At 45.5% G+C, this 26878-nt stretch overlaps 1 protein-coding gene across 1 annotated transcript in view; it reads right to left on the bottom strand.

Annotated features, from left to right (window-relative positions):
• The window catches only part of LOC119160927 (set1/Ash2 histone methyltransferase complex subunit ASH2), a 208662-nt gene that overhangs the window by 61470 nt on the left and 120314 nt on the right, over positions 1 to 26878 (bottom strand). Inside the window, exons 9-10 of the mRNA XM_075880414.1 lie at positions 11771 to 11985; positions 2120 to 2197 (exon numbers count right to left, since the gene is read on the bottom strand). Of these exons, the coding sequence (XP_075736529.1) occupies positions 2120 to 2197; positions 11771 to 11985 (293 nt within the window). The remainder of the gene's footprint in view (positions 1 to 2119; positions 2198 to 11770; positions 11986 to 26878) is intronic.

The raw sequence follows: 26878 nt of genomic DNA, 5'->3' as shown, positions 1-26878 counted from the left end.
CATTTCACTGCAGCTAACAGTAACTTTTCAAATATTGGTTGAACCTGAGGACTTCATTGAACCTCGTACTGTTCTGAAAGGTCAGTGTTCACTTGCGACATGAATAACTGTCTCAAACCTCGCTCAAAAACGAAACTAGGGCTTATATTTTGTTCATATACGCGCTGATTTTGGAAATAGGCACTTGTACGAATTTAGGCTCGCATGCCACAAATAGGCATTTATAGCCACTACAAAAACACTATAAAAGCCCTCCTTGACCTCTAATTCATGCTCATATATTAAAATGGCATGATAAGCACGCAAAGAACAAAATAGGCATTTGCCTAAAATCCAGTTTCAAGGTATTACACATGTACGTAGATCCACTGCCTTGCTCTTTTTACCTATGAGTGCTCTGAAATTCAAGAAGATAAATCATGATAAGTAATGTTACAAAATACTTGAACATCACGAGCACATTGATTAGACAAGAACTTGTATAACTCGGCCAGCTTGCTGTTTTAATTTCTTGCGCTAATCATTTTTCCCAAAGTGGCTGAATGACTGCAATGTCAGCTACCACCAGTGATTTTCAAAAAACACTTTACGACTTTACGTAAGTTAAAGGGCCAATAAACAAACCCGAGGTCCAAAAAGTTTAATGAAGATAGTTATGTGAACATTTTCTATGTGAACATGCTGCTGCAAAAATTTTAGGAATATGTGCTATAATAAAAAAGTTACAGAGGTTTCAAATTTTTGCACGGCTGCTTTTCTGCAGTCCCGGGCTCTACAAAACTGCTGAAGGCAGCACAGACATATGAAAATGCGGACTGCACAGCTTAAACTGCACAGCCGCAGGGCCAAAGCGCTGTTTCGAATAACAAAGAACCAATCGATGAAATCAATGATGCGTAATGTTTTCGTCAGACTGCACGTATGAAGTGGATTAGTCAGGCGAGAAAAACAGGCCCGAGATTATTTTTCAAAATGAAGGAACTGCACAGCGTGCAGCGGTGTAATATTTGGCAAGTGTGATCGCTGCAGTCTACAGCTCAAATTGGCGAGCTTGTTTGGGGGGGGGGGGGGGTTAAAAAAAGGTCAGAGCCTGTTCACTGGCCCTCTAACAGCACTTTCCGACATGTCCCCCATTTTCACCAATACTATCGCATTTACTCGAATTAAAGCACTCCTTCTTCCTGACAAAACTAGTATAGTCTAAAAATAACCTGTGCGCTGCACTCGAGTATGAAACCACAATTATGTTTACAGCATTGGCAACAATCTCCCATCAGAGCAAGAAATGCTGTGTCATCACCATCACAAAATGGTGGCAACATATTTTGTGACGGCTTCATATAAACTTACGTCTTGCTCTAATGATAACAGTGTGCAATTACAGCTGTTTCAAATGAAGTGTTCATAACGGTGTGCTGCTTTCATTACAGAAGCTCATGCCAAAAGAAAATCATTTTGCCCACAGAAATAGACCTGTAAGATAGCTGCATTGAATCTTTTGTACTGTTGAGCAACTGTGTCCATGAGTGGCACAAACAAAGGCAGATGGCCAACGATGTGTTGGCCAGAAAACGTTTTTATGAGCCAAAAACAGGAAAGTATCCTGAACATTGAAGACACGTTTGCCATTCTTCTGAAGCGAATCTGTGTAGACACACCTTCTCTATGTCACAACTGAGTCCCATTTCGATATTATGCAGAAAATCTGGATCATTAAAGGAAAAAAACACTGCCAGGAAATTCAATTCCCAATTTTGTTGGGCAACTTGCATTTATCTTTTTTTTTTTTAGAGCCTTAACGTGAGATACGCCACAGTTCTCTTTAAAACGTTGATGATAGTAGTAAATTTTAGTGTACTTTTATTTTGAACTTGCAAAAATGGGGTGTGGGTTAGATTAAAGAACATGCGGCACTTTAATGCTTTGAATGAAATTGAGCAGCAGAATGTAACTTGAACAAAGCCTAAGCACCAGAATGTATCTGATAAGATACATACAACTGTTTGTAACAGCACAGTACAACCAGCGCTGCACTCAATAGCACTAATGATGGCAAACAATAACTACTTGAGAGCCATCAACTCCTGTTCTGATAACGAATAATAAAAAGTAAACTGACCATGGGTTGCCCTGACCATGCAGTAGCCTTTCTCCCCGGTCACACTGAGCCGGTCATCTGAGAGCTTCAACTGGGGTGCTGAAAAATTATGCATTAAAAAAGCAGAATAAAAAAATTGGAAGGTGTCATAATATTATTGCAGAACTAGAATCAAGGGATAGGATGGGACATACGATTTACATGATAAACATTACAAAGTTATATGCCACCTTCAAAGTGCACAACTGAACACAAGACAAGACTGTGTACACTAGACTTTCCTGACAGCAGCGTTCATAAATGCAATTTCAAAATGACTGTTCACAATATTGCCCTGGTCAGAGCTTTATTGCTCACCCAAAATCTCAAAATTTTCCATTGTGTACTCTCATGGTATTACTAATGCAAAGCTATATAGAAGTTTCACAATATAACATCCATTTACACCACCATGTTTGATCACAAGGTAATGCCTATGACTACTTTGTATGTGGTTGGCATGGGTAGCTTTCAAGATCAACTTTCATTAGAAGGAACTTTGGTAAAGTAGTAAAGACAGTGAAAGTGCACATTTTACTTTTAATACAGTCTATCTGCACAGGAACCTCCCTGCATGCAAGCTTACTGGCAGAAGGCAATATATTGTTACGGGGAGGATGACAGAAAAGGGCATAATATTTACAGTCCACTGTAGTGATTGTAAAAACAACCAAGATGGCGAGAGCAGGCACCGCCTAGTCCTCTTCTTCTTCGTCATCTAGGTGAGCGGCACATAACATTACCCTCCAGCGGTGCAGCCGAAGAAAGGCGGTAGTGAAGGTGGTCACTATACATGTGTGTTGGGGGAGTCCGGTGTAAGGTAAGGCTTCAGACGGACAATGTGAGCGATGTCCGTGTGGGGTGTCATGGACGAGGATGAAGACAATTGTTCTATTTCATACGTGACGTCGGTCACTTGGCGGGGCACACGGTATAGTCCTTAGTAGGGGAACAGTAGCTCCTCAGAAAGCCCAATACGGCGTGCTGAAGACCACAGGAGGACAAAAAATCTTGGGGGAAAGAAGGCGCTTCGGTGATGGCTGTCGTAACAAGATTTTTGGCCCGCTTGCGAGTCAGCCGAACGCGTGCAAGTTGGCGTGCATGGTTGGCACGAGCTATAACTTCTTGAGCGTATTCAATGGGTGAGTGCGTCGAAGGGGGCATCATCGTGTCCATAGGCAAATTTGAATTTCGGCCAAACAAAAGAAAGGCGAATAGCCCGCCGCCTCGTGCCCCGACGTATTGTAGGCGAATGTGACAAAAGGCAACACTGCATCCCAATCTCGATAGTCGGCAGACACGTACATTACCAGCATGTCAGTAAAAGTTCAGTTCATCCGCCCCATCAAGCCATTTGTCTGTGGATGATAGGCCATGGTTAGCTTATGTTTAGTCGAGCAAGACATTAAAATATCACTAATGACCCGAGATAGAAACTGCCTTCCACGGTCCGTCAGAAGCTACCGTGATGCTCCGTGCTGAAGGATGACGTTGTGTAGCAAAAAGTCCGCTCCGTCGGTCGCACAGCTCATGGAAAGTCTGCGAGTAATTGCGAACCATGTGGCATAGTCCGTGGCAACAGCGATCTATCGATTTCCCGCGATAGACTTAGAGAACGGGCCAAGGAAGTCGAGGCCGACACAATGAAAGGGTTCATATGGAACATGGAGTGATTGAAGACAGCCGGCAGGTGGGAGTGCTGACTACTTCTGGCGCTGAAAAAGACCGTACGAGGTCACATAACGACGTTCTGACCTATACATTCCTGGCCAGTAGAACCGACGGCGCGCACGATCCTAGGTGCGGGAAACGTCGAAGTGCCCCGTCAACGGCACGTCGTGAAGCTGGGCCAGAACAGTCGAACGAAGGTGTGCCGGAATCACATGCAAGAGGTCAGAACCATCAGGTATCAAACTACAAAGTAGCAACATGCCGTCGCGTAGCACGAAGAGAGAAGGGATGAATCGGGAGCTGTAGAGTTGAGGCGGTTGATAATGTTGTGAAGAGTTGGGTCACGTCGTTTCTCAGCAGAAATGTTGAACAGGTCAGTTATAGCAAGCACAGACGGAATGGTATCGTTCGCCGAAAAGTCTGGTAGGTCGACGGGATAACGGGACAGGCAGTCGGCATCTTGATGCAAGCGGCTAGGTTTGTAAACAACAGTGAACCTGTACTCTTAAAGGCATAGTGCCCAACGACTAAGTCGACATGCCGAATCCTTGAGTGAAGACAGCCAGCATAAGGAGTGGTGATCACTAATCACAGTGAAGGGTCTGCCATAAAAATAGGAACCGAACTTTTTGACAGCCCAAAAAAGAGCAAGGCACTCTTTCTCGGTTATAGAATAGTTACACTCAGCTGCGGAGAAGAGGCGGCTGGCGTAAGCAATTACGCAGTCATGACCACGTTGATTTTGGCCAAGGACAGCGCCGATACCATGACCACTGGCATCGGTGCGTACTTCGGTGGGTGCATAGTCGTCGAAATGGGCCAACACAGGGGGTGACGTGAGTCGGTCGACGAGACGGGAAAAAGCCGACGCTTGGTCAGGTCCCCAAGAAAAAGGGACGTCTTTTTTCAAAAGACATGTGAGGGGCTGCGCAATAACTGCGAAATTCTTAACAAAGCGGCGAAAATATGAGCACAGGCCGAAAATCGAGCGAACGTCCTTGGAAAAACGTGGAATAGGGAAGTTGGTGACACTGCGTATTTTTGCTGGATCAGGTAGTATACCGGCAGCGTCCACTAGATGGCTGAGCACGGTGACCTCTCGGTGGCCAAAACGGCATTTTGAAGAGTTGAGTTAAAGACCAGCGGTGCGAAAGACTTGCAAAATAGTTGACAATCGTTGAAGGTGACTGGTCAAAGCTGGGGAGAAAACGACAACATCGTCCAGGTAACGGAGACATATGGACCACTTGAAACCCCTCAGTAGCGAGTCCATCATGCGCTGAAATGTTGCTGGCGCATCGCACAGCCCAAAGGGCATGATCTTAAACTGGTATAGACCATCGGGTGCAATGAAGGCGGTCTTCTCCGGATCATTTTTATCGACAGCTATTTGCTAATAGCCCGAACGAAGGTTAATAGAAGCAAAGTTCCGTGCGCCATGAAGGGAATCAAGGGTGTCGTCTATTGGCGACAAAGGGTAGACATCTTTCTTGGCGTTTTTGTTGAGGTGCCGGTAGTTGACGCACAACCGCCAGGTGTTATCTTCCTTTTTTACAAGTACGATGGGTGATGCCCAAGGACTTGAAGATGGCTCGATGATGTCCTTAGCGAGCATCTCATCAACTTCCCTTTGAATGACGCTGAGCTCAGTTGAAAGAGACACGATAAAGGCGTCGATGAATAGGTCTTGCGTGCGCGGTGTCAATTTGATGGGTCACCAGAAATGTTTGTCCAAGTTTTGGTGAAGCGAAATCAGAAACGTCGCGGTATGATGCCAACAAAAGGCGTAGGTGCAGGCTTTTAGAACGGTCTAGGTCAGGGGCAATCATGTTGTCGAACGCGTCATCAAGTGTCGGGCTAGCAACAGTGCTGCCTGAAGGTGGCTGTGGGACATCAATGGCCAGGACAACAGGGTCATTTGTGTCTAAAGGTGATATCGTGCCCAGCTTGATACCTTCAGAGAGCAGTTGCGCGCAGCGTTCAAAGTTCAGGACAGGTATGCAAGCATTGTTTGCAGACGCAGTCACAAGAGAGTGAGGCAGAGCTACTCGTCGCGTCAGAACAATGTCCAAGGAGGGGGTAATCAAGTAGTCGCCATCACGTACTGGTTGGTCTGCGTTAAATCAGACGTAAGACGCGGTACCTGGGCGCAAGCGAACAAACTGAATGACACATAAACGTGGCGGCGACGCGATAGTGAGGTCCGGTATAGCAGGAAGCTCTGACTGTAAGAAACCTGATGAACAGTTGACCAGGGCTGAATGCGTGTTCAAAAAGTTGTGGCTCATGATTAGGTCGTGAGGGCACTCGTCCAGAACAGAAAAGAGGACTGAGGTCTTGTGATCATCGAGGCTCACACGTGCAGAACACATTCCAAGGACCATAGGTGTACGGCCATCGGCTACGCGAACAAATGATGAGGCGGGTGTAACGACTTACGAAGACGGCGAGAAAGGTGAGCGCTCATGACTGATAATTGGCCACCTGTGTAGATGAGCGCTGAAACAGGCATGCCATCTACTTAAACGTCCAAAAGGTTTCGTCGAGTTGCCAGAGTTAACAGGAGATTTCCGGGTCAATAGGTCAATGCAGCATCACCTCCGGGAGCTGCACTGGTCAGTTTTGCGAGGAAGGAGGCAAGGGAAAGGTGAAGGAAAGTGACGGGGCATAGGTGACAGAAAACGTCGCTGGGTCTGGGGGGATGGCGAGCGGTCGTAATGTGAGCTGGATGTTCGGGCATTAGAGCTTGGTGGGTCCTTATGACTGTGAAAAGGGGAGGATCTGGTGTCATTTCGACGGTATGATGAACGAGGGAACGATGGCCGACAGTAGCGACAACAGCGGGAAATGTGGCCGACGCCATTGCAGTTGAAACATATCGGCCTGTCATCACGTGTGCGCCACTAGTTCGGATCACGGTACATGAAATACGTCCGTTGTAGCTGGTAGTATGAAGCAGGGCTGACTGCGGGAGGACTTAGGGCGCATACAGGCTGGATGCCTGCATTTGCCAGTTCTTCGCGCACGATGGCCTGGATTAGTGACACTGTCGGGCAGACTTCCTGGTGAGAATAAGCCTGGGGAGCAGATGGAGAGGCTGCCTCGATCTTTCGGCGAACAAGACGCAGGAATTTTTTGGTGATGGGCAGTGGCTAAATCTGGACGTCTTCGCACGACGACGTGACAGCAGTGTTAGGGAGCCCAACAAATTGCTGTGTGACTCGTCGGCTCTTTGGTTCTTCGAACCGTCAGCACTCCCTGATAATCTCGTCAATGATAGAGCAGTCTTTATACACAAGAAAGTGAAAGGCATCGTCAGCAATGCCTTTGAGAATGTGACTGACTTTGTTGGCTTCCGGCATTTGGCTATCAACTTGCCGGCACGAGGCCTCATGTTCGACTCCATTGAGGTTTGGGTCCGGCACGAGAGTTTCTTCTGGGCGGCTCGTTTGCGTGCAATGGGCTTTCCGAAAAGGTCTTTCATATTTTGTTTGCATACGTCCCAGTTGGTCAGCTCCTCCTCGTGCATGTCGAACCACACACTGGGAGTGCCCCTGAAGTAGTAGCTAACATTTGCGAGCATCAAAGTTGGATCCCAGTGGTTGGTCTAGCTGGCGCGCTTGTAGTCGGCCAGCCACATCTCCACGTGCAAGTTATCAGTCCCGCAAAAGAGGCCAGGGTCTCAGGGGTGGGTCACAACAACGTGGCTCGGTTAATTCAGCATAGTAGGGGCTGGATTCACAGCATTGCCTGTCGACATTATAGTCTGTCCAAGAAGACGCCTGCTGCAAAGTTCCATCTTGCGTGAAGTGGGTACCCCGCACCTTCCACCAATGATGTTACGGGGAGGATGACAAAAAAGGGCGTAATATTTACAGTCCACAGTAGTGACGGCAAAAACAACCAAGATGGCGAGAGCAGGCACCACCTAGTCCTCTTTTTCTTCGTCATCTAGGTGAGCGGCACATAACAATACAGTCGAACCCTGCTACAATGAACGCCGCTTCAACGAAATTCTCCTACAACGAAAAATTCACGGTTCCCCATCAGCAGTCCATTGTCGCCACAATGAACACTTATTCTTCTGCCATCCCACTTCAATGAAATTTCATGATGCGATTCCAGGCTCAGATATTTATTGCTATACAGTAAACATAATCTTTCACATTTTGATTCATTTTCAGAACCTGAAAATACGTCGACGAAGTCTAAAACACGCGTTGGCACCACGAGAAACCACTGCTATTCAGCAAGTATGGGCGCTGCCATTGCTCGATAGCGATGGCAATTTTCGTCACTGGCAAAAGCAGGGCAGTCTCATTGTCATTGCTATCACGCAGTGACGGCACCCATGCTTGCTGAACAGCGGTGGTTTCTGGTGGTGCCAACGTGTGCTTTAGACTTGGTCGACATATCTTCAGGTTCTGAAAATGCACCAAAATATTTAACATTGAGTTTACTGTATAGCCACAGACGATTCGAAGTTGTAGCTCAGTTGCTTAGTTTATGGTTCCCTTCGTCCAGCTGCTGGATGCATCTGCGGAACGATGCCTTTTCCTATTTTAATGCTTATCATTTTGTTCGTGCTTGGCCAGTGCGATAACTAATCAGAGCAGCTGTTCATCTGCATTATCAAGAAAATCAGGTAGCCACGAGTATTGTATGATAAGAATGGCATAAAATAAGGCAAAAGTCACCGCTCCACGATACCCTGCTGCCATCTCGGTGTTTTGACGGCAGACAGCTGCTGGTGTTAACGTGTTAATGCAACTGTTTAGTTCGTTCACGAAATCGGTTGTAGATCAATGTTTCAGCATGCTTTTCACTATGGACTCGCTATGCATGGGTGAGAATCACGTCGTGACGCTGCTGGGATAGAATAAAAAGCAGCGGACACTTTTTGAATTTTGAAAATAAATGTTCCTTTGTTTTGCTAGTTCAGATCGGCTACATTTTCTCGATTTCACTGCAACGAAATTTTCGCTTCAACGAAATTTTTTCCGCGCCCCTTTAGCTTCGTTGTAGCAGGGTTCGACTGTATTTAACAGGCAGACATTAGCTTCTGCACTTGATATCCTGGTATATGCATCAGTAGCTTTCACAAGTTGTGGCAAAACAAGACAATTATGGCTTTCATATAAATGTAATAACTTCATTCAGAGAAATGTGTGTGTGCATGCACAGAGAATGCCTGTTTGCAGCCTGAATCAGCAAGTGTGGTTGGTTCCAGTTTTCACTGTTCTTGTCATCAGCTTTAAGATGGTTTTCTGATCATCCATAATGCAAGTTAATATATTCATTCAAGCACGGCAAAAATTTTTAAAGGTGTTATAAGTCTACTGTACTTAGATGGGGAGGATTCAGTGATGACTAGTGTGCTTATCAAAGTCTAACATGTGGTACTTTATGCCAGTGGGGCCCAAGCTCTATGTTCTGCAGGCAGTGTTAGAATAAGAGCCATTGGTGGAAAATGGTTACAGGTGAACTGGTGACTAACTACTTATCAGATCTGGTTGCCCTATTGATAGGTGTGTGTGAAGAATGGTCACAAACACGGTTGCCCCTTGTACAGCTGAGGCAGATTAGGCACACAAGTCTCATCCTAAGTTTTCAAGTCTTTTTCGCACTTTTAGCAGTTCAAGAAAGAACACATTTTACGCTTCAGTGTTGCCGGCTATTGGTAGCCAATGCCTGCTTGCTCCTGATCCAGAACAGATTCAATGGCTGTGTGCCTGTGGCACTCCTTGGCACACGGTCTGCAGTCTACTCACAGTAAAAGGTCTACAAGCCAATGAAAATAACTTGAGGCAACTTTCAGGGAATGTTGTGTGAAAATGTCAGGTTCTGGGCATGTACACGTGAAACATGAGCAAAAAAATGTGGGCATGGGAAACGAAACCGAACTTTCGAATATGTGGGTTCTAGCTGCCGCAAACTTGTTTGAAACAAAAGGAAACTGTAAATGTTAATGCATTTGTAAAAGCATTGCTAGTTTAGCCGTGTACTAAACATGTAGAATTTGCATGCCTAAAAGATTTGACACTTTCATGCTACCAAAAATGTTTTCTTTTCTCCTCCAAGTATGTTGCTCTTAATGGGCCTCCACCAGACCCACTAAGCAACAAGACTGACTGAAGAATCTCTTCTAAAACTTAGTTTGCAAAAAGAAAAGGTTATTAGACAAGACGTACAACTCGACCCCTTAGCACCCAGCATACTTTACAAAGTACACTTTATTTTTTCGAAATAGAAAATGCACAATGCAATACCTAATTTTGCTAATAGGTATTTTTGAAGCCAGAAGCTGCCGTAAAATACTTGTAATCTCATAAAATCATTAGGGTGTATTTTTCTCAAGCTACAAGTTGGTAAAATTTTCAAAAAAGAGCACACATTGAATATACGTGACACATAATACATTATCTAAATAAATTGAACTTTTGCACTCTATAAATTAAAAAAAAAATTTAACGATTGTGCTTCAGAAGAAACAAAATAATTATGCAAAGTGCAAGAACCAGCTTAAATGCATAGTTTTGCTCTGAAGGGCAATCAAATGTTGGTGTACTTTTCATAGCACACTGGGCCTCTGTGAGTGTTTACATGAGCATTTTTTTGTAGATTGCCTTAGATTTCGAACCAGGCATTTTCTTTGGAAGAATACCGTTTTGACGGTTCTCTGAGGCTAGCGAGAATGCAACACATGTTGGCCTGGATATACAAGAACCCCTTTTGTTGTCATTGTGACTACTGACCCTAACATGAAAATCGGTGAAGAGGAGGAGGACGACGTCGGTATATACAAATAGATGCAGTCTGCCAGTTATAAAGAAGATGAAATGAAAAATTCGCAGAATACTGCTTTTGTTTTTATCCAGAAAATAGGGACCTTTCTGCAAAGAGCAAAAACAATAGCATACTTGCTGTGGCAACAAACTAAGACATAATCGAGCCACTGTGCCGAGGAAAGATGGTCATCTGCTGAAAAAATCGTCAGCAGCCACAGTAATGGCATGAAAGGGATTCATCAAACTGCACATAACTACAGAATTGTCATCCATGGGGAAAAGTGGGCAAGGCCCCTGTTTACAGAAATGAACAAGACTGTTGCTTCAACGCACAGAGGATCTGCTAACCTACGGGAGGTTAACAGACCCACTATGAGTTGACTGCTCCCATTTGCCCGCACAATAGCAAGACACTAGCTGCACTTTGTTGTAACCCACAGAACTATCAAGTTGTCACCAGCGCTTATTGTGCCTGCTATTATCTTCTATCTGTATGAATATATGCAAAGGAAGCTTGAAAATACAGTTGAGACGTACTACCTGTTATGAAAGAAAGAAATGATGCTACAAAAAGTGTAGCGTTATGCTTTGCAGAAGCATCCGTGCTTCGACAAGTTTTATACGCCAAGGTAACTGGCGTGTTAGTTTGGCAAGGGCCTAACACACTTGCTATGCTTGTAGCGAGGCAGCTTGCCCGTATAGTATGGTATCATAACTTCTAAAGAAATAAAAATAACTATGAAAATTCGTAGCTCTTCTTGCCTAGAGTAGTTTCATAAATATGCGAACTTTAAATAAAATCCAACCAATAGTTCTTAAATGAGCCATAATTAGTTAAATAAAAAACGATTTGTGGCCCGTAAAAAGAAAGAATACTTTCTGTGAAGCCAATGCCCCTAGGGCATTGTGTGAGAAATCAAATGCTACAGCCTACCAGTACATACTTAACCAATGCACTTCCAGGTTATACAGCTATGCTAGTACAATTGTACAGCATGTCTGTAGACCTATGCTAGTAAGCACAGCTGTACTACCATGGCTAGTACAGCTATACTAGTAAACACTACATTTGTTATAAATACCCAATATTTCCACATTCACCACGATAAGTAGACACATTTATTTCCAGCATAAGGTTAGCATAGAATTATGACTGTCCAAACTGAACGCTTACCTCGGTCATGCATGGCCAAGAGCACAGATGATGGCTGCAGTTTACGATAGAGCCACGCCGGAATTGGCTTCCCTGCACAGTCTGTGCTTTCGTCAAACTCCTGACGAAATGGCGCATGAGGATCAGGTTCCGCAAGAATGTACCGGTAGCCATCTTTGTTGTAGGGATGGTCAAGGGGGTAGCCGTTCGGTGGTAGCTTAGGCATCACCAAGTCACTGAAAAATACCATATTTGCAGTGCTACCGTGTCAAAGTCCAAATGCCGCCGCCGCGCCCGACTCTCTCTAAAGAGGCCCCTTTGAAGCCTATCTGGAAAAAGATGGAAAAAAAGCAGTACGATAACTTGGCACTTTTGAGTAAACAGCTGATGGACCTGCGCTTCAACAATGACGATAATACTGCCATAGAGATTGCTCCTACTAATTATTTTACGAAGGGGACCAACGGGACACTATGTAGGCGTCTATAGTGCCTCGCAACCAACGAGACGCTACGTGGGCGTCTACAGTGCCTCGCAACCAATGAGAGGCTATGTGGGCGTCTACTGTGCCTCGCACGTGCTCACACATCTTGGGCAGAGCAGCGCATGTCTCTGGTGCACGAGCACGAGCCGGGAAGACTGACGGGAGTAGTTGTTCAGAAAGGGACACGTAGGCGGAACGCTTTTAGCAGACTCTTCTTTGTGACATAGCTACTTTTCTGGCACAAGTTCGTCCTCAATAAATCATTTTGTGTGTTCCCCCTGTTGTATGTATTACGTGACATTCTGGTGGAGGTGCGGGGTATGATTGGAAGTCCCCTTGGCGCAAGAGAAAGAAGCCCTGACCCCCAACGATTGGAGCCTGGCGAACTTACTCCAGTACACCAGCGTTCAAGCCGCCGCCTCCAAGGTAAGTCACCTGAATTCGGACCGCTCCTCACTGCTCCAGCAACACGGGCAGCGATAACAGCCAATCTCAGAGAAATGGCCAATCCAGCTTCAACATCTGAACACATCGTGTCTTCCCCGTGCTTACCTGAACCCTTCCACGGTGACGCGCACGAAGATGTGGAAGACTGGCTGGAGCATTTCGAACGGGTCGCAAGGACCAATGCCTGGGGTGAGGCGAGGAAATTGGGCCGCGTGTACTTTGCGTTGGAGGATGGAGCGAGAATATGGTTTGAGAACCACGAAGGGGTAATAGCGACGTGGGAAGACTTTCGGCAGCAGTTGCTTGCTGCATATGCCAGCACGGATCGCCGGGAAAGGGCAGAAAATGCCCTTCAATCAAGAAACCAACGCACGAACGAGAGTGTCAGCATGTATATCGAGAACATGTCCCACCTCTTCAAATGTGCCGATCCGAACATGACCGAAGAAAAGAAAGTGCACCATTTGATGCGTGGAGTCAAACAGGACTTATTTGCAGGCCTCGTTTGCAATCCTCCACGTAACATTGCTGAATTCCGCACAGAAGCCACGACCATGGAAAGAGCACTGCAGCAGCGTGCCCGTTACCACAATAGGGCTGCCGGTAGTGAGCCCGCAGGCACCTTTTGGCAAAGCGAGACGGTAGCAACGAGACGCTGAGGGAGCTGGTGCATTCCATCGTCAAAGAGGAGCTTCGTAACATTCTCCAACCGCAAGTCATGCTGACAGTTTCATCCCTCACATCCGTCATCCGTGATGAAGTTTGGCACGCCATTCTTCAGCCGGAACCAGAAGTGCAACCTCTTCGACTTCAACAACCCCTGCAGGAACGCCATGTAACGTACTCAGACGCTTTACGCCAACCTGCCGTCCACAATGCCTCGTTCGCGACTCCCAGTGGCCCACCAGTCAGCTTTGACCAGCTCACCTTTTCTTGGAGAGCAGAGACCACGGAAAAGCGATGTGTGGTGCACACCGGACAGGACACCGCTCTGTTTTCACTGCAAAGAAGCTGGACATCTTTACCGACACTGTCCATACCGAAGGGTCAGTCTGCGTGGGTTTTCTGTGTACGCTCCATGCCCGCGTAATGGTGAAAGGCCTAGGGAAATAGAGGCGTACCTTTCAAGGCACGGATCTCCAGCCGCTAGGTTACAGCACCAGCCAAGGTCACCAGCACCAAATCGTTATCGATCACCAAGTCGGCGACGTTCAAGTTCACCACCAAATTCATGAAACCATCGGTCAACGAGCCCGCGTCAGGAAAACTAAAGCCAGCGACCTAGGGAGGCAAGGCCGCTGATGTCCAACAGAGCAAAGATCCTCCGTCAAGGCCCCAGCGAAGCAGCGACGAGCAGAAAATGACGACGAATATAAGTAAAGAAAAAATTTCTTCAGACTTGCGTGTTACTATGGACGAGCGGGAATTTAACGTATTGGTTGATACGGGTGCCGATTATTCAGTCGTAAGTTATGCAATCACAAAAGATTTGAAGAAAGTTTTGACGCCTTGGAGTGGACCAAAAATACGGACGGCTGGGGGCCATCTGATAACACCTCTGGGAAGATGCACCGCCAGGATCGGGATTGAGGGTGCCACTTATGTCGCTGATTTCCTAGTTCTGCCAGAATGCTTGAGAGACGTAATAATCGGGATGGATTTCCTGCTAACTAATAGCGCCATAATAAACCTGCAGAATTCTAGTATTTCTTTTTCGACAAAGCTGGCCATAGACAAGGGGACGGGAAGTTCTGCGTTGCGTGTTATCGACGGCGATGTACGTAACCGTGCCACCGCGATGCAGCATCCTGGTTGGCGTAAGGAATGACGCATTCGTCGACTCTGAAGGAATAGCGGATGGCAATGTCGAGCTGCTGCTAAAGAAAGGCATTTGCATAGCTCGAGGCATTATTCGCATACGTGGTGGGCTTGCCAACGTACTGCTCACCAATTTCGGAAATGAAATTCAGCATGTCGCAAAACACACTGCCACCGCTTTTCTACACAGCTTTACTGAAGTTACCGACTTATGTGCCGTTGCGTCAGAGCCGCCTACTTCGGAAACTACGCATGACCTTGGAACATCAGTTTCAATCAGCCGAAGTCTATCGCCAGCAGAGAGGAAAATCCTAGAAGACCTGATAGATAAATTCGCAGAATGTTTTTCCACCTCATCAAAAGTACGTCGCACGCAGATAGTGAAGCACAGGATTATAACAGAGGATTATAACCAGGCCAGTGTATCAATACCCTTACAGAGTTTCGCCGAAAGAACGAGAGATTATAAAGAGTCAGATGCAGGAGATGTTGCAGGATGATGTAATTCAGCCATCTAGCAGCCCGTGGGCATCGCCGGTAGTTCTCGTGACGAAAAAAGACAACACGTTGAGATTCTGTGCAGACTACCGGAAACTAAACAGCGTAACAAGCGGGATGTATACCCTTTACCGCGTATTGATGACGCATTGGATCGGCTACGACACTCCAGATATTTCTCTTCGCTCGACTTAAAAAGCAGATATTGGCAAATCGAAGTGGATGAAAGAAACCGTGAAAAGACCGCTTCCGTAACCCCGGATGGCTTGTACGAGTTTAAAGCACTACCTTTCGGCCTCTGTTGTGCGCCAGCGACATTCCAGCGCACGATGAACAGTGTCCTCACGGGGCTGAAGTGGCAGTCATGCCTAGTCTACTTGGACGATGTTGTGATATTTTCTGCGACGTTTGACCAACACGTAGAGAGACTGTGGTCAGTCTTTCAGGCTATCCAGTCGGCCGGCTCGACAATCAAACCAGAAAAGTGCCAGTTAGGCTCCGACAAGCTTCGTTTTCTGGGACACGTAATCAGCGCGGAAGGTGTTGGCCATGATCCTGACAAGACTGCGGCGGTCGCAGGATTCCGAAAGCCCAGAGACAAGAAAAAGGTGTGTCGATTTTTGGGCTTATGCGCTTACTACAGACGGTTTGTAGAAAACTTCTCGAAAATCGCCGAACCTCTCTAAACAAACTCACAAAAGACGAAGAATCATTCGCTTGGGGTGCAGAACAAGAAACAGCTTTCAACGAATTAAAGCAACGTTTGCAAAGCCCACCGCTCCTTGCCCACTTCGACGAGACCGCTGACACGGAACTCCATACAGACGCAAGCAATATTGGTCTCGGCGCAGTACTCGTACAATGGCAAAATGGAGAAGAAAAAGTGATAGTTTACGCCAGCTGCACCCTCTCAAAAGCTGAAAAAAACTATTCCGCGACAAAAAAGTGTTTGGCAGTAGTATGGGCTATCAGCAAGTTTAGATCATACCTCTACGAAAGGCCATTCCGTGCCGTCAGCGACCACCACTCACTTTGCTGGCTGGCGAACTTAAAAGACCCGTCGGAACGTCTTGCCAGATGGAGCCTCCGACTGCAAGAATGCGACATTACTGTTGTATACCGGTCTGAGCGAAAACACGATGATGCCGATTCCTTATCCCGCTAGCCACTTGACTCTACTCCTTCAGAAGACGACTCAACACTTCTCTGTGTGATGGAAGCCTCAGATATTGCGGAGCGCCAACGAGCTGACGCAGAACTGCTCCCATTGATCGAACACCTCGAAGGGTGTGGCCGCCAGGTCCCACGTGTACTTAAGAGAACATTATCTTCATTCTGTCTCCGTGAAAATGTGCTATACAAAAGGAACTTCGGGCATAACAAAGAGAAGTTCTTACTCGTCATTCCGTTAGCAATGAGGCTCGAAATCCTGGACGCTTGTCATGATCAACCATTGTCTGGTGACTTGGGCGTCAGCCGGACATTTGCCAGAATTCATCAGAAGTATTACTGGCCCAAGCTGCTGGCGTCCGTGCTGCAATATGTGAAGACATGTCGCGAATGTCAAAGGCGCAAAAGACCACCACTGAAGACGGTCGGCCTGCTCCAGTCCATAGAACCGCCTGCTACACCATTTGAACAAGTTGGAATGGATCTTCTTAGACCCTTCCCAATGTCATCATCGGGCAAGAGGTGGATCGTAGTCACCACCGACTACTTAACGCGGTATGCTGAAACCGGCTGCCTTGAGCGAGGAACGGCAGCTGAAGTAGCCAAGTTTTTTGTGCACAGCATAGTTCTTCGACATGGCGCCCCAAAGGTAGTAATCACCGACCGAGGAGCAGCCTTCACGTCAGAGTTGATGCAGTGTTTGATGATAATGACAAACACCCGTCATAGGAAAAGCGCTGCGTATCATCCCCAAACGAAAGGGTTAACGGGAATGGGTTAACAGGCCATTACGAGCCATTTGACATTGACGAATTTCTGCCGAAATCTGAAGAAGCATGCCAGTTGACAAGGCACCGAATACGTCAACAACAGTTCAAGGATGCGGGCTACTACAACCTGCGCCGCAGGGGAGTCAAGTACCTGCCAGGTGATCAAGTATGGATCTGGACACCAATACGAAAAGAAAAGCTCCTTCGATGAATAGAAAAGCTCCTTCGATGGTACTTTGGTCCATATAAGGTCCTTCGCCAACTAAGTGACCTAACTTATGAAGTAATCCCTGACGGACAAGAGCGCTCGAAACGGCAAAACCATGCGGAGGTCGTCCACGTTGTCCGCATGAAGCCATACCACGAAAGAGAATGAAACATCTATCTCCTCGACTATTAACCTTCTGAATTCACGCATCGAGACGATGCGCATTTCAGAGGGGGAGTAATGCCACAGATTTTGCTCCTACTAATTGTTTTACGAAGAGGACAGACGGAGCGCTATGTAGGCGTCTACAGTGCCTCACAATCAACGAAACGCTATGTGGGCGTCTACAATGCCTTGCAACTCACGCATCTTGGGCAGAGCAGCGCACGCCTCTAGTGCTTGAGCACGAGCCGGGAAGACTGACGGGAGTAGTTGTTCAGAAAGGGACATGTAGGCGGAACGCTTTTAGCAGACTCTTCTTTGTGACATAGCTACTTTTCTGGGCACAAGTTCGCCCTCAATAAATCATTGTGTGTGTTCCCCCTGTTGTATTACGTGACGATACGCGGAGTCACAGACTGAACAAGAAAAGAAATGCACACATGATTCAAATGTGACACACTTTCCCACAATATGACAAAGTTAATAGATATATTAACAGACTCTAGAGAAAAAGCTATAATCGCCAATGCGCTGACATCTTTGAGCATTGTCATTGTTGCTATTACAATACTTTAGGAAAGCACTAAATATAGCAACTTAAAACACTTAAATCCTCACAATATAGATCATACACAAGGGTGCTAATAAACAGACAGAAATTGTGTGATGTTGGTATAAACTATCTTTACGAAAGATGCAATGGTCATTTATGCAATTCACTGTGTGCAGAAAGGAGCGTAGAAAGTTTGTTTTACTAGACGGCGCCACCATCTTTGTACAGTATCAATATTTGAGAGCGAGAGCGCAGCTGTGCGGCTGAATGTTCAGGCTTGCTCGCACGTCATGGGAAACATAGTGTTTCTTCAATTGTGTTTTCTTTAGCCGTGAGCTAACGACTGTACTAAATATGACAGTCTCTAACTGCGATAAAACAGAGAGCCATTAAACAGATAAAAATGCCAAGGGGGATTTCAATATCCACCCTCGAGTGCAAGTGAGACCACTCGAATGCTGAGTATCATTATATCATGGCAGCACCCATGCGGTTACAGGTTTCAATGCATCGGCCCTATGGAGAGCTTTTCCTCAAGTATAGTATGTTGACTCTATGCTTAGACGATTTTCCACAGTGGCGCCCGCACGTTGCCACGTTTGATCATGTGACCATAAACTGGCCTTTTCTCAGCCAGCTGCCCAAGCGAACGCATTGAGCCAGTGAAGTGGCTGCGGCTGTAAGCGCCGGTAGCTGGGTTTAGGAGCCAACATGGCAGCACCTGTGCAAACGCGACTGCCCGCTTTGATCCAAACTCACGCTTGTCGCTCACCGACTGCCGTCACAGAAATAAATAAATGCTGAAATCAGGTACTGCTTCCCGTCATCTCACACAGGGGACAATACATCAGGTATGTACTATCTATATAAGGGAGATTAGCTGTGTTTATTCAGCCATGCCTGCTAAGCCTTGTCTCCGAGAATTTGAGAATGAATCTAGAAAATAGTGCAAAATACCGACAAATACATTGCCCTAGAAGCTTCAGAATATAAATATAATGCAAATAAAAGCGTGCGTTGCGAACTTACGGGCCACACAGTGCAGGACGATGACATGAGAAGATCGAGGCGTAAGAAAACAGCCCCCATAGGTGTCGCCATGTTAACTTTCCCTATAGTGGCAGTCTTTTTGCCATCACCTTCTGCAGCACTGCTGAACACCTGTGTTGCAATTTCTGCTTGGGGTCCCAATAGCGTCTGCTTCGCTTTCACTCACGTGTGCGCAGACACTACAGGGACGCCGAGCAGACGATGCGATGTAGTTGTTGAGAAGTGCTGCAGAAGGCCACGGCAGAAAGAAGGCCATATTAATAAGACGTCCTCGGTATAGTCACCCCATCTAGATTTGAATGAGCAAACCAGCTGCGGGAAATCGTCTATATGCAATAGCTGAATGAAAATAAAAGTCATCAAATGTACAATGATGATATTCACAAAGACCACATTTTCAGAGTACAATGACAATGTAGAGTTGTTAAATTTTCTTTGAGCTCAAATTAAGGCATGTGAGAGTATTAAAATGCTTTGAATATTTGAACGAATATTACTGGAATCGGCTTCAATTTGAATTTAAATTGCTGAAGATTTTGAAGTATTCAAATGAACAAATATGTTCAATTATTCCGTAAGCAGCCCCCTTGTAAAGGTGGTCTCGCTGCAGTAGAAGAGTGCTAAGCCGTGAAAGCATCTATTCTTGTGAATTTTAATCCACATGTACCCACTGTAAAGGTGGTTTCACTGCAGTGGACAAATGCTAAGGCGTGAAAGCACCTATCTAGATGTAGATAAGCCTGCATGTAACCTCCTGTGAAGGAATATTCACACGGGTGACGAATCCTTGGTGTATAAAGGCAGAAGCTAGTGGCGCCAGCTTGCGGAGAAAATTTCCCACAAACATCCCCCGCTCACAGTGGCGTAACTAGATAGGATGGCACCCCTGGTAAATATATTTTTGCTCTCCTCGTAATGATAATTAAAGTGATTATTATTATTATTATTATTATTATTATTATTATTATTATTTATGCTTTTTGTGGTTGTTATTACTTTAAAATTATTATTTATGTTCAAAAAATTACATTATCTCTAAAGGGAACCATGTGTGAATGCGAGCAGCTGGGAGATAGTGAACAGCATACACAGAAACTCGTCTACATCACTATCAGCAGGAGCACCAATGTTCATAACCACTACCTGACTACCGCTGCCGGTGACCATTCCTTCCACCACAAGAACAACAACGTGGACAAGTACATGATAGACCAATTGAAACAGCTCAACAACGATTGTCTGGACACAGTCACTCAGCGTTACCTCCGGCGCTTTTTTCACCACCGAATCGGGAGACATATGGGGGAGCGTAGGAGAGGAGGGAGAGGCGATGCGCATGTGCAGTGGAAGTGAGGACACAGTGGGAAGGAGGAAGTGACAATGCCCCTGCCATAAGCTGCTTCGCATCTAAAAAATTCCACCATATCCACGAAGTGAATGATGATGAGTGGGCGAAGCTCCGGAGGTAAACCTGGTAAACCATGAACCCTCTGTACATTTTGCCCACTCGATTTTATTACATCGCTCCCCCTAGCGTACGTCGCCGCACTAAATCGAACGATTGTATTCAACCAATGACACGCGCCATATGTGACATCATTCCTATTTTATAAGATCTCGCGTCTTTCATCAACTACAAGTACCGCTTTCTAGTTTATAACATCTTGCATCTTTTCATCATCAGCTACAAGTACCACCATCTATTAAACACTACAAGAACTAAACGAGAGGTGGCTACATACAGGAGACGGTACCCCCATCTAGTGAACACTGCAAGAACTAAACTAGAGGTGGCTACATGCAGGGGACGGTACCGCCATCTAGTGAACACTGCAAGAACTAAACTAGAGGTGGCTACATACAGGCTACAGGGGACGCACAGCCCACGCCCTAAGGAGCTTCGCCCCTAAAAGCCATCTAGCTGTTCTGGGCAAGCAAATGAGTGACCTCTGTGATCATCCACTACAGTGCACTAAAGCAGTCTTGCATGTCCACACATCATATGACCGACCAGAAGTCCACAAGGTTACAAAAAATGTGAAAAAAAAAATTGAACCCTACCGGTCACTTGTTTAGTTTCCACAAAATATATAAAGTTCATAAATTACATGCAACCACACAAAAGATTACGACGAAATCGGCATGCAAACGGTGCTTATCATTTTGCCATGTAACATATTGTTCCAAATTATTTTTTGCATTTATCAAATCTGTATACCATACCTACTTTTTTTTTCATCAATGCTAATGATACATTTGAAAATCCATTCCAGTAAACCCTGTTGTCACAAAATTAGCATGTACACCCATGCAAATTTTGATCGTAAACAATGATTGTAAAACAAAAATAGGTTCTGTACATTCAACATATGATATGGCACAAGCACATTACAAGGAGCTGTCGCTCTCTAGTGTACATTTTCAACATCAGCTGCACTTATGACTCAGGGTCTCGAACATGCGGCCCGGAGACCTTTTGGTAGTGAACCCCGGCTCACAGGTAACTATCTTCATCGCACTTTATTTAAATAGATGTGGTCATGAGCTACAGAGGCATAACTTGTCTAGAGCATTCTTTTTTTCTCGAGGCTTCAGTCAACATGTGTTAATGCATAACTGCAAAACGAAATTTTATATTTTAGAATTGTCTAGATTTTAGTCCCTTTGGAGGTAGGTTTATGTTGCTGCAATCCCGGTGCCTAATCACCTTCGAAAATAACACGATGTATGAGACAGGGAAAAATATTTCAAATTGCATTGTTAGGCATTTGAAACATTTTAACCTTTTTATGTGTGTGTTTTGTGCTTTATTTGAAGTCTATATCAACCAGATATGATGCTGATACCATCTTATGTAGTCACCATACACCGTTCACATGATGCACCAAACACAAAATCTTTGAGCTTTATTAGCAGAAAATAAAGTGTCACTGTAGCTATACCGCCTCATCAGAGCCAAACGTAAGGTCGATGTTCGTGATCCGCTTTCTTCCTGAGGCAGTGAGTGAAACATGAGCATATATATTTTTTCCGGTGTAACTCTCCTGCTTGGGCGTCCAATACGCACATTCAGTTAGAGACCTTAAAGGTACACTAACGAGAAATATGAAGTTGACGTAGAACGAGCAAAGATATTGAAGAATGCATCCAGTTTTGGTTGGGTGTGAAATGATAAGTTATTAGTGAAGGTAAAGCAGAAACTGAATTTGAAAGTGCCATCACACGTCCCCACGCATGCAATCGGCCACTGCTTGGCTGCGTTGGAATGATGCCACGACTTTCATGATTGCCCTCATGAATGTGGTTGCAGACTTCGAAACTTGCAGCGAATATCTCAATGTAGAAATAAGACTGCATTTCACTGAGTCTGCAAGAATCCCCCATGCTCTTGCAGTGGCAGCAGCTTTTCTGTGAACGAAGCCTGGCTCCAACCGATGAAAAACAAAGCGTTGTTTTTGTTGACGCCGTTCTGTTGTAGAAAACTGTTTATGTATGTGTGTGTTTATATTTTTCATTTTTATTAATGGCATTTTCGTTTTGGAGAACTCGAGCAGAGGCGCCATGCCGTGAAGAGAATCGTGGCAGAGCAGCGAGAGCTGAGCCATGCGAAGCCACGCAATCCGCCCCTGCAGGGAATGTGGCAGGCGTCCGAAGGGCAGGTGGAAAGATACCAATGAGAAGAAATGTACCATGAGATCAAAACCATCAAAGTTTCATAGTTCTTTGTGGGACAGCAGCTGCAACGAGTGAAATCTGACGCAGAATCACTGCAAAACTCGCCTGTTTGACTACGTCCACTGCAGGACAAAGGCCTCTCTCATATTCCGCCAGTTAACCCGGTCCTGTGCTTGCTGCTGCCAATTTATACACGCAAACTTCCTAATCTCATCTGCCCACCTAATCTTCTGTCTCCTCCTAACCCGCCTGCCTTCTCTGGGAAACCAGTTAGTTACCCCTAATGACCAGCGGTTATCCAGTCTACGCGCTACATGCCCGGCCCATGTCCATTTCCTCTTCTTGGTTTCAACTATGATATCCTTAACCCCCGTTTGTTCCCTAATCCACTCTGCTCTCTTCTTGTCTCTTGAGGTTACACCTACCATTTTTCTTTCCATTGCTCGCTGCGTCGTCCTCAATTTAAGCTGAACCCTCTTTGTAAGTCTCCAGGTTTCTGCTCCGTAGCTAAGTACCGGCAAGATACAGCTGTTATATACCTTCCTCTTAAGGGGATAGTGGCAATCTACTTGTCATAATTTGAGAGTGCTTGCCAAATGTGCTCCACCCTATTCTTATTCTTCTAGTTACTTCAATCTCGTGATTCGGCTGTGCAGTTATTACCTGCCCTAAGTAGGCATAGTCTTTACAACTTGAAGTGCACTATTACTTATCTCGAAGTGCCGCTCTCTTCCGAGGTTGTTGTACATTACTTTGATTTTCTACAGACTAATTTTAAGACCCACCTTTCTGCTCTCCTTGTCTAATTCCGTAACCATGAGTTGTAATTCGTCCCCTGAGTTACTCAGCAATGCAATGTCATCGGTGAGGCGCAGGTTACTAAGGTACTCTCCATTAACTCTTATCCCTAACTGTTCCCATTCTAGGCCTCTCAACACCTCCTGTAAGCATACTTTAAATAGCATTGGAGAGATTGTATCTCCCTGCCTTACACCCTTCTTGATTGGTATTCTGCAGCTTTCTTTATGAAGCACTATGGTAGCAGTTGATCCCCTGTAGATTTCTTTCAGGATGCTTAAATATATTTCTTCGACGCCCCGATTCCGCAGTGTCTGCATGACTGCTCATACTTCTACTGAATCAAACGCCTTCTCGTAATCTATGAAGGCTATGTATAGTGGTTCGCTATACTCTGAACATTTCTCTATTACGTGATTGATAGTATGAATGTGGTCGATTGTTGAGTAGCCTGTTCGAAATCCTGCTTGTTCCTTTGGTTGATTGAATTCTAATTAGAATTAGCGGCGTCAAATAAAACACAAACAGCGGCAAACATTAGAAATTGTCGAGTGCCAGTCATCCCCGCGGACATATGCAGTGCTACCAAATAGAACTGATGCGCGCATATTAATGGTGATGACTAAATTGAGTGCACTATACGATTTCTAATACTTGCTGCTATTTGCATTTCATTTGAAGCCAATGGTACAATTTCTGGCTTTTTTTTTTTGCTTGTTGAAGCTCGGTTCACAGCGAAAATGACACGAATGCATTCATACTAGGATAATTTGCCATTGCCGCTCTACTTCCTGTATCTTTTTACTGCAATTCTACACGAGGCCTACCACTGCATACACGGGTGCAGCAAATGACATGCTAAGAGATTACTATCATGTGACACCACCTTGCTTCACAGAAATTTGCTCTAAAGACGGGTAGCCGACGGCCCAAGCGTGTTCTTTTTCCAAGTTTACCCCTTCAACCAGCCTCGTTTCACGACCACTTCATGTACACTGGCGTCTAAAAACAACAAGAACTTCGAAAGTGTGACCAATGTTTTCGGTAGTGCTGTGTGCCACAATCTGTGCATAGCCCATGCAAAAGGGCAGGGTGTAATTAAACGTTAACGGTTTTACTTCAAGAGTAATGAACATCACAACGCATGGCCTGTAAAACTAGCTTAGAAGGAGCAATGAGCCGAAGTCCCGCGCATACGTTTACTGCAAGCACTTTCGAGAAGGGGACTTCGTCTGTGAACTGGGGACACAAATGTTAATTTAGTGACATTGACTTCACATGTGACACCTCCCTCACCATCAGAAGACTGAAAGACCTCGAAGTCTTTAAAAAAAATTACTTTCGGCACGCCATCTTTCATAGTCAACTCCAACCTACGCACGCTGCGAGGCCAGGATTCCGGCTCACGAGAGGCTAGTTCCCGAAAAGTCCACCACGTGCCGCATGACTTTGAACCCTCCCCCTCATTCTCGCATTTCTCCTCCCACTACCGAGCAGACGGGCTACGAGAGGAACAGGTACAGTGTAGTAGTGTAAAATAAATTTTCCCAATGCCTGCCGTGTCATCACGGATACTGTACCACGAAGTCACCTGCCGAGCACTCTCCCCTTTTCCCCGTCTGAGGAGGGATAAAAAAAATACACACTGAAGCATGATAAGGGAGGGACGCCCCACAAGAAAAACAAACTGCTGTGCAGAGAGGGGTGAACATACAAAAAAAGGAATGAAACAAAAAAGATTAAGAAGTAAGCAAACAGCGCTGCACACGGGACGCTGAGAGGACGACAGACTTTTTTCATATGTCGTCCTCTCGCCTTCTCGTGTCCAGCGCTGTTTGTTCACTTCTTAATCAGGTACCAACCAGCCCAGGTAGGCGCACTGCAACAAACTAGAAACAGAGGGGCGTTAGGTGCGCCACAGGAAATAACCACACAGCGGTTACGGACCTTAAAAGCGGGTATAGAGGTCGGTGTCGCTGAGACGGCTGTCAATTTTTCCCCGGGGCAATATTTTTTCTATATCTATTTATAATTTCTTAAACACTAGATCATGTTTGCATTGATATAAGGTTGTTCTCAATTCTGGATGTTAAAGGAATTTTCAATCTCATTATTCTTACAATCTTGTGATAATTCACTACCTTCAACATTATGTTTATCGGACAGTTTGGCTGCAGTAAATAAATATTGCGCTACAGTGTTATTGTTTGCGCTCTCATTTCGTTTTGAGAACTTGTATATTATCACTCTGCTGAGCTCTGCCGATCTTTGAGCGCAAAAGTTTCCAGCAGTTAAGCGCTGAAACCCTTTTAGAGAAACCGGCCCAAAAGCCGGAAAACACAGCGGCCGACGTGCCAGGCGTCTGAAAGTAGAGGAGGCACTGGTTTTGCACACACCTTGTTCTCTCCACTGTAAGCTCTCATTGAGGCCAAAAATAGCACACCTGCCACCAGCCATATTCTTCGCGGTGAGTGAGTTCTTCACTTTCTCCTCTGAAGTGATGGATAGCCAAATGACGTCTTCCAGTTCGATGACTAGCTCTTCTGTTAAAGTGTTTAAGGTGTTTTAAGCTGTTTTGAGGTGCTTTAAGGTGTCAAGTTGTTTAAACTGTTTCAAGGTGCATGTCGTTTTGAGTAATCGGTAGTAAAGATGTACTTTCTGCGACGCGGTTGTTACCAGTTATCTTGCCTCCTCTCCGATTACACTGAACCGCACACAATTTGAAGCAGCAAAGAGCTGAGCCTTGAAGGTTCCATCGACCGGAAGTGCTGTAGCAGACAACGCCCCATTTTTCTATCCACCTATTCTTTCTGACTCATGAACGGTTCAGGAGTAGGCCGGTGTGCCAGCAAGTAGTCCTCCCTGCCCATGCCAGGGCGGACTACTTCCTTTCTTAATCTCCTAATTCCTCTCATCCTCTCTCTTCCTATCCCCTTTATAACCTTTCGCCATAGCGCTAAGCCGTGACCCCAACAGCGAAGGCACAAACAAGCGTCTTCGCATTTCTTTTCCTCTAATAAACGACCACTCATATTATACATAATCTGGACCAGCCATGCACGGCTTCACAGGCTGAGGACTTCTTTCTCTAGCTCAGTTGAGTTCATGACCTCACTAACAAGTTTAAATATGTGCATTCACGGAGAATTCAGAGTACACGAAGAAGTCACGCCCAACCAATAATGCTTTTTTGTCACTAATAATATACTATATTTATAATTTCAGCTTCAATAATTAATTTAAGACCTAAATCATATGTTTAGCAACCAAATCATTAGTGCTCTGACACTGTACATTGTTTTTATCTGATGTCAGAGACAGGTGCTCTGCGATATGACGGCCACCGTGACTGTTTATAACATAGAGTGTCAGTTCAGCCGATGACTTAGAGTCTGTCGGTCCCTGCGTTTTTTTGTGCTCTCTCCGCTTTCTTCTGTTCACCCGCTGCATGGAAGGGGCGAAGGGGAACATAAAGCAAAGCGCGGGGGCACCGGCA

The sequence above is a fragment of the Rhipicephalus microplus genome, chromosome X (assembly GCF_043290135.1).
Source record: "Rhipicephalus microplus isolate Deutch F79 chromosome X, USDA_Rmic, whole genome shotgun sequence".
Taxonomy (NCBI): Eukaryota; Metazoa; Arthropoda; class Arachnida; order Ixodida; family Ixodidae; genus Rhipicephalus; species Rhipicephalus microplus.
Note: the sequence above shows the minus strand (reverse complement) of the source record. Positions and strands in the feature narration are given on the sequence as shown.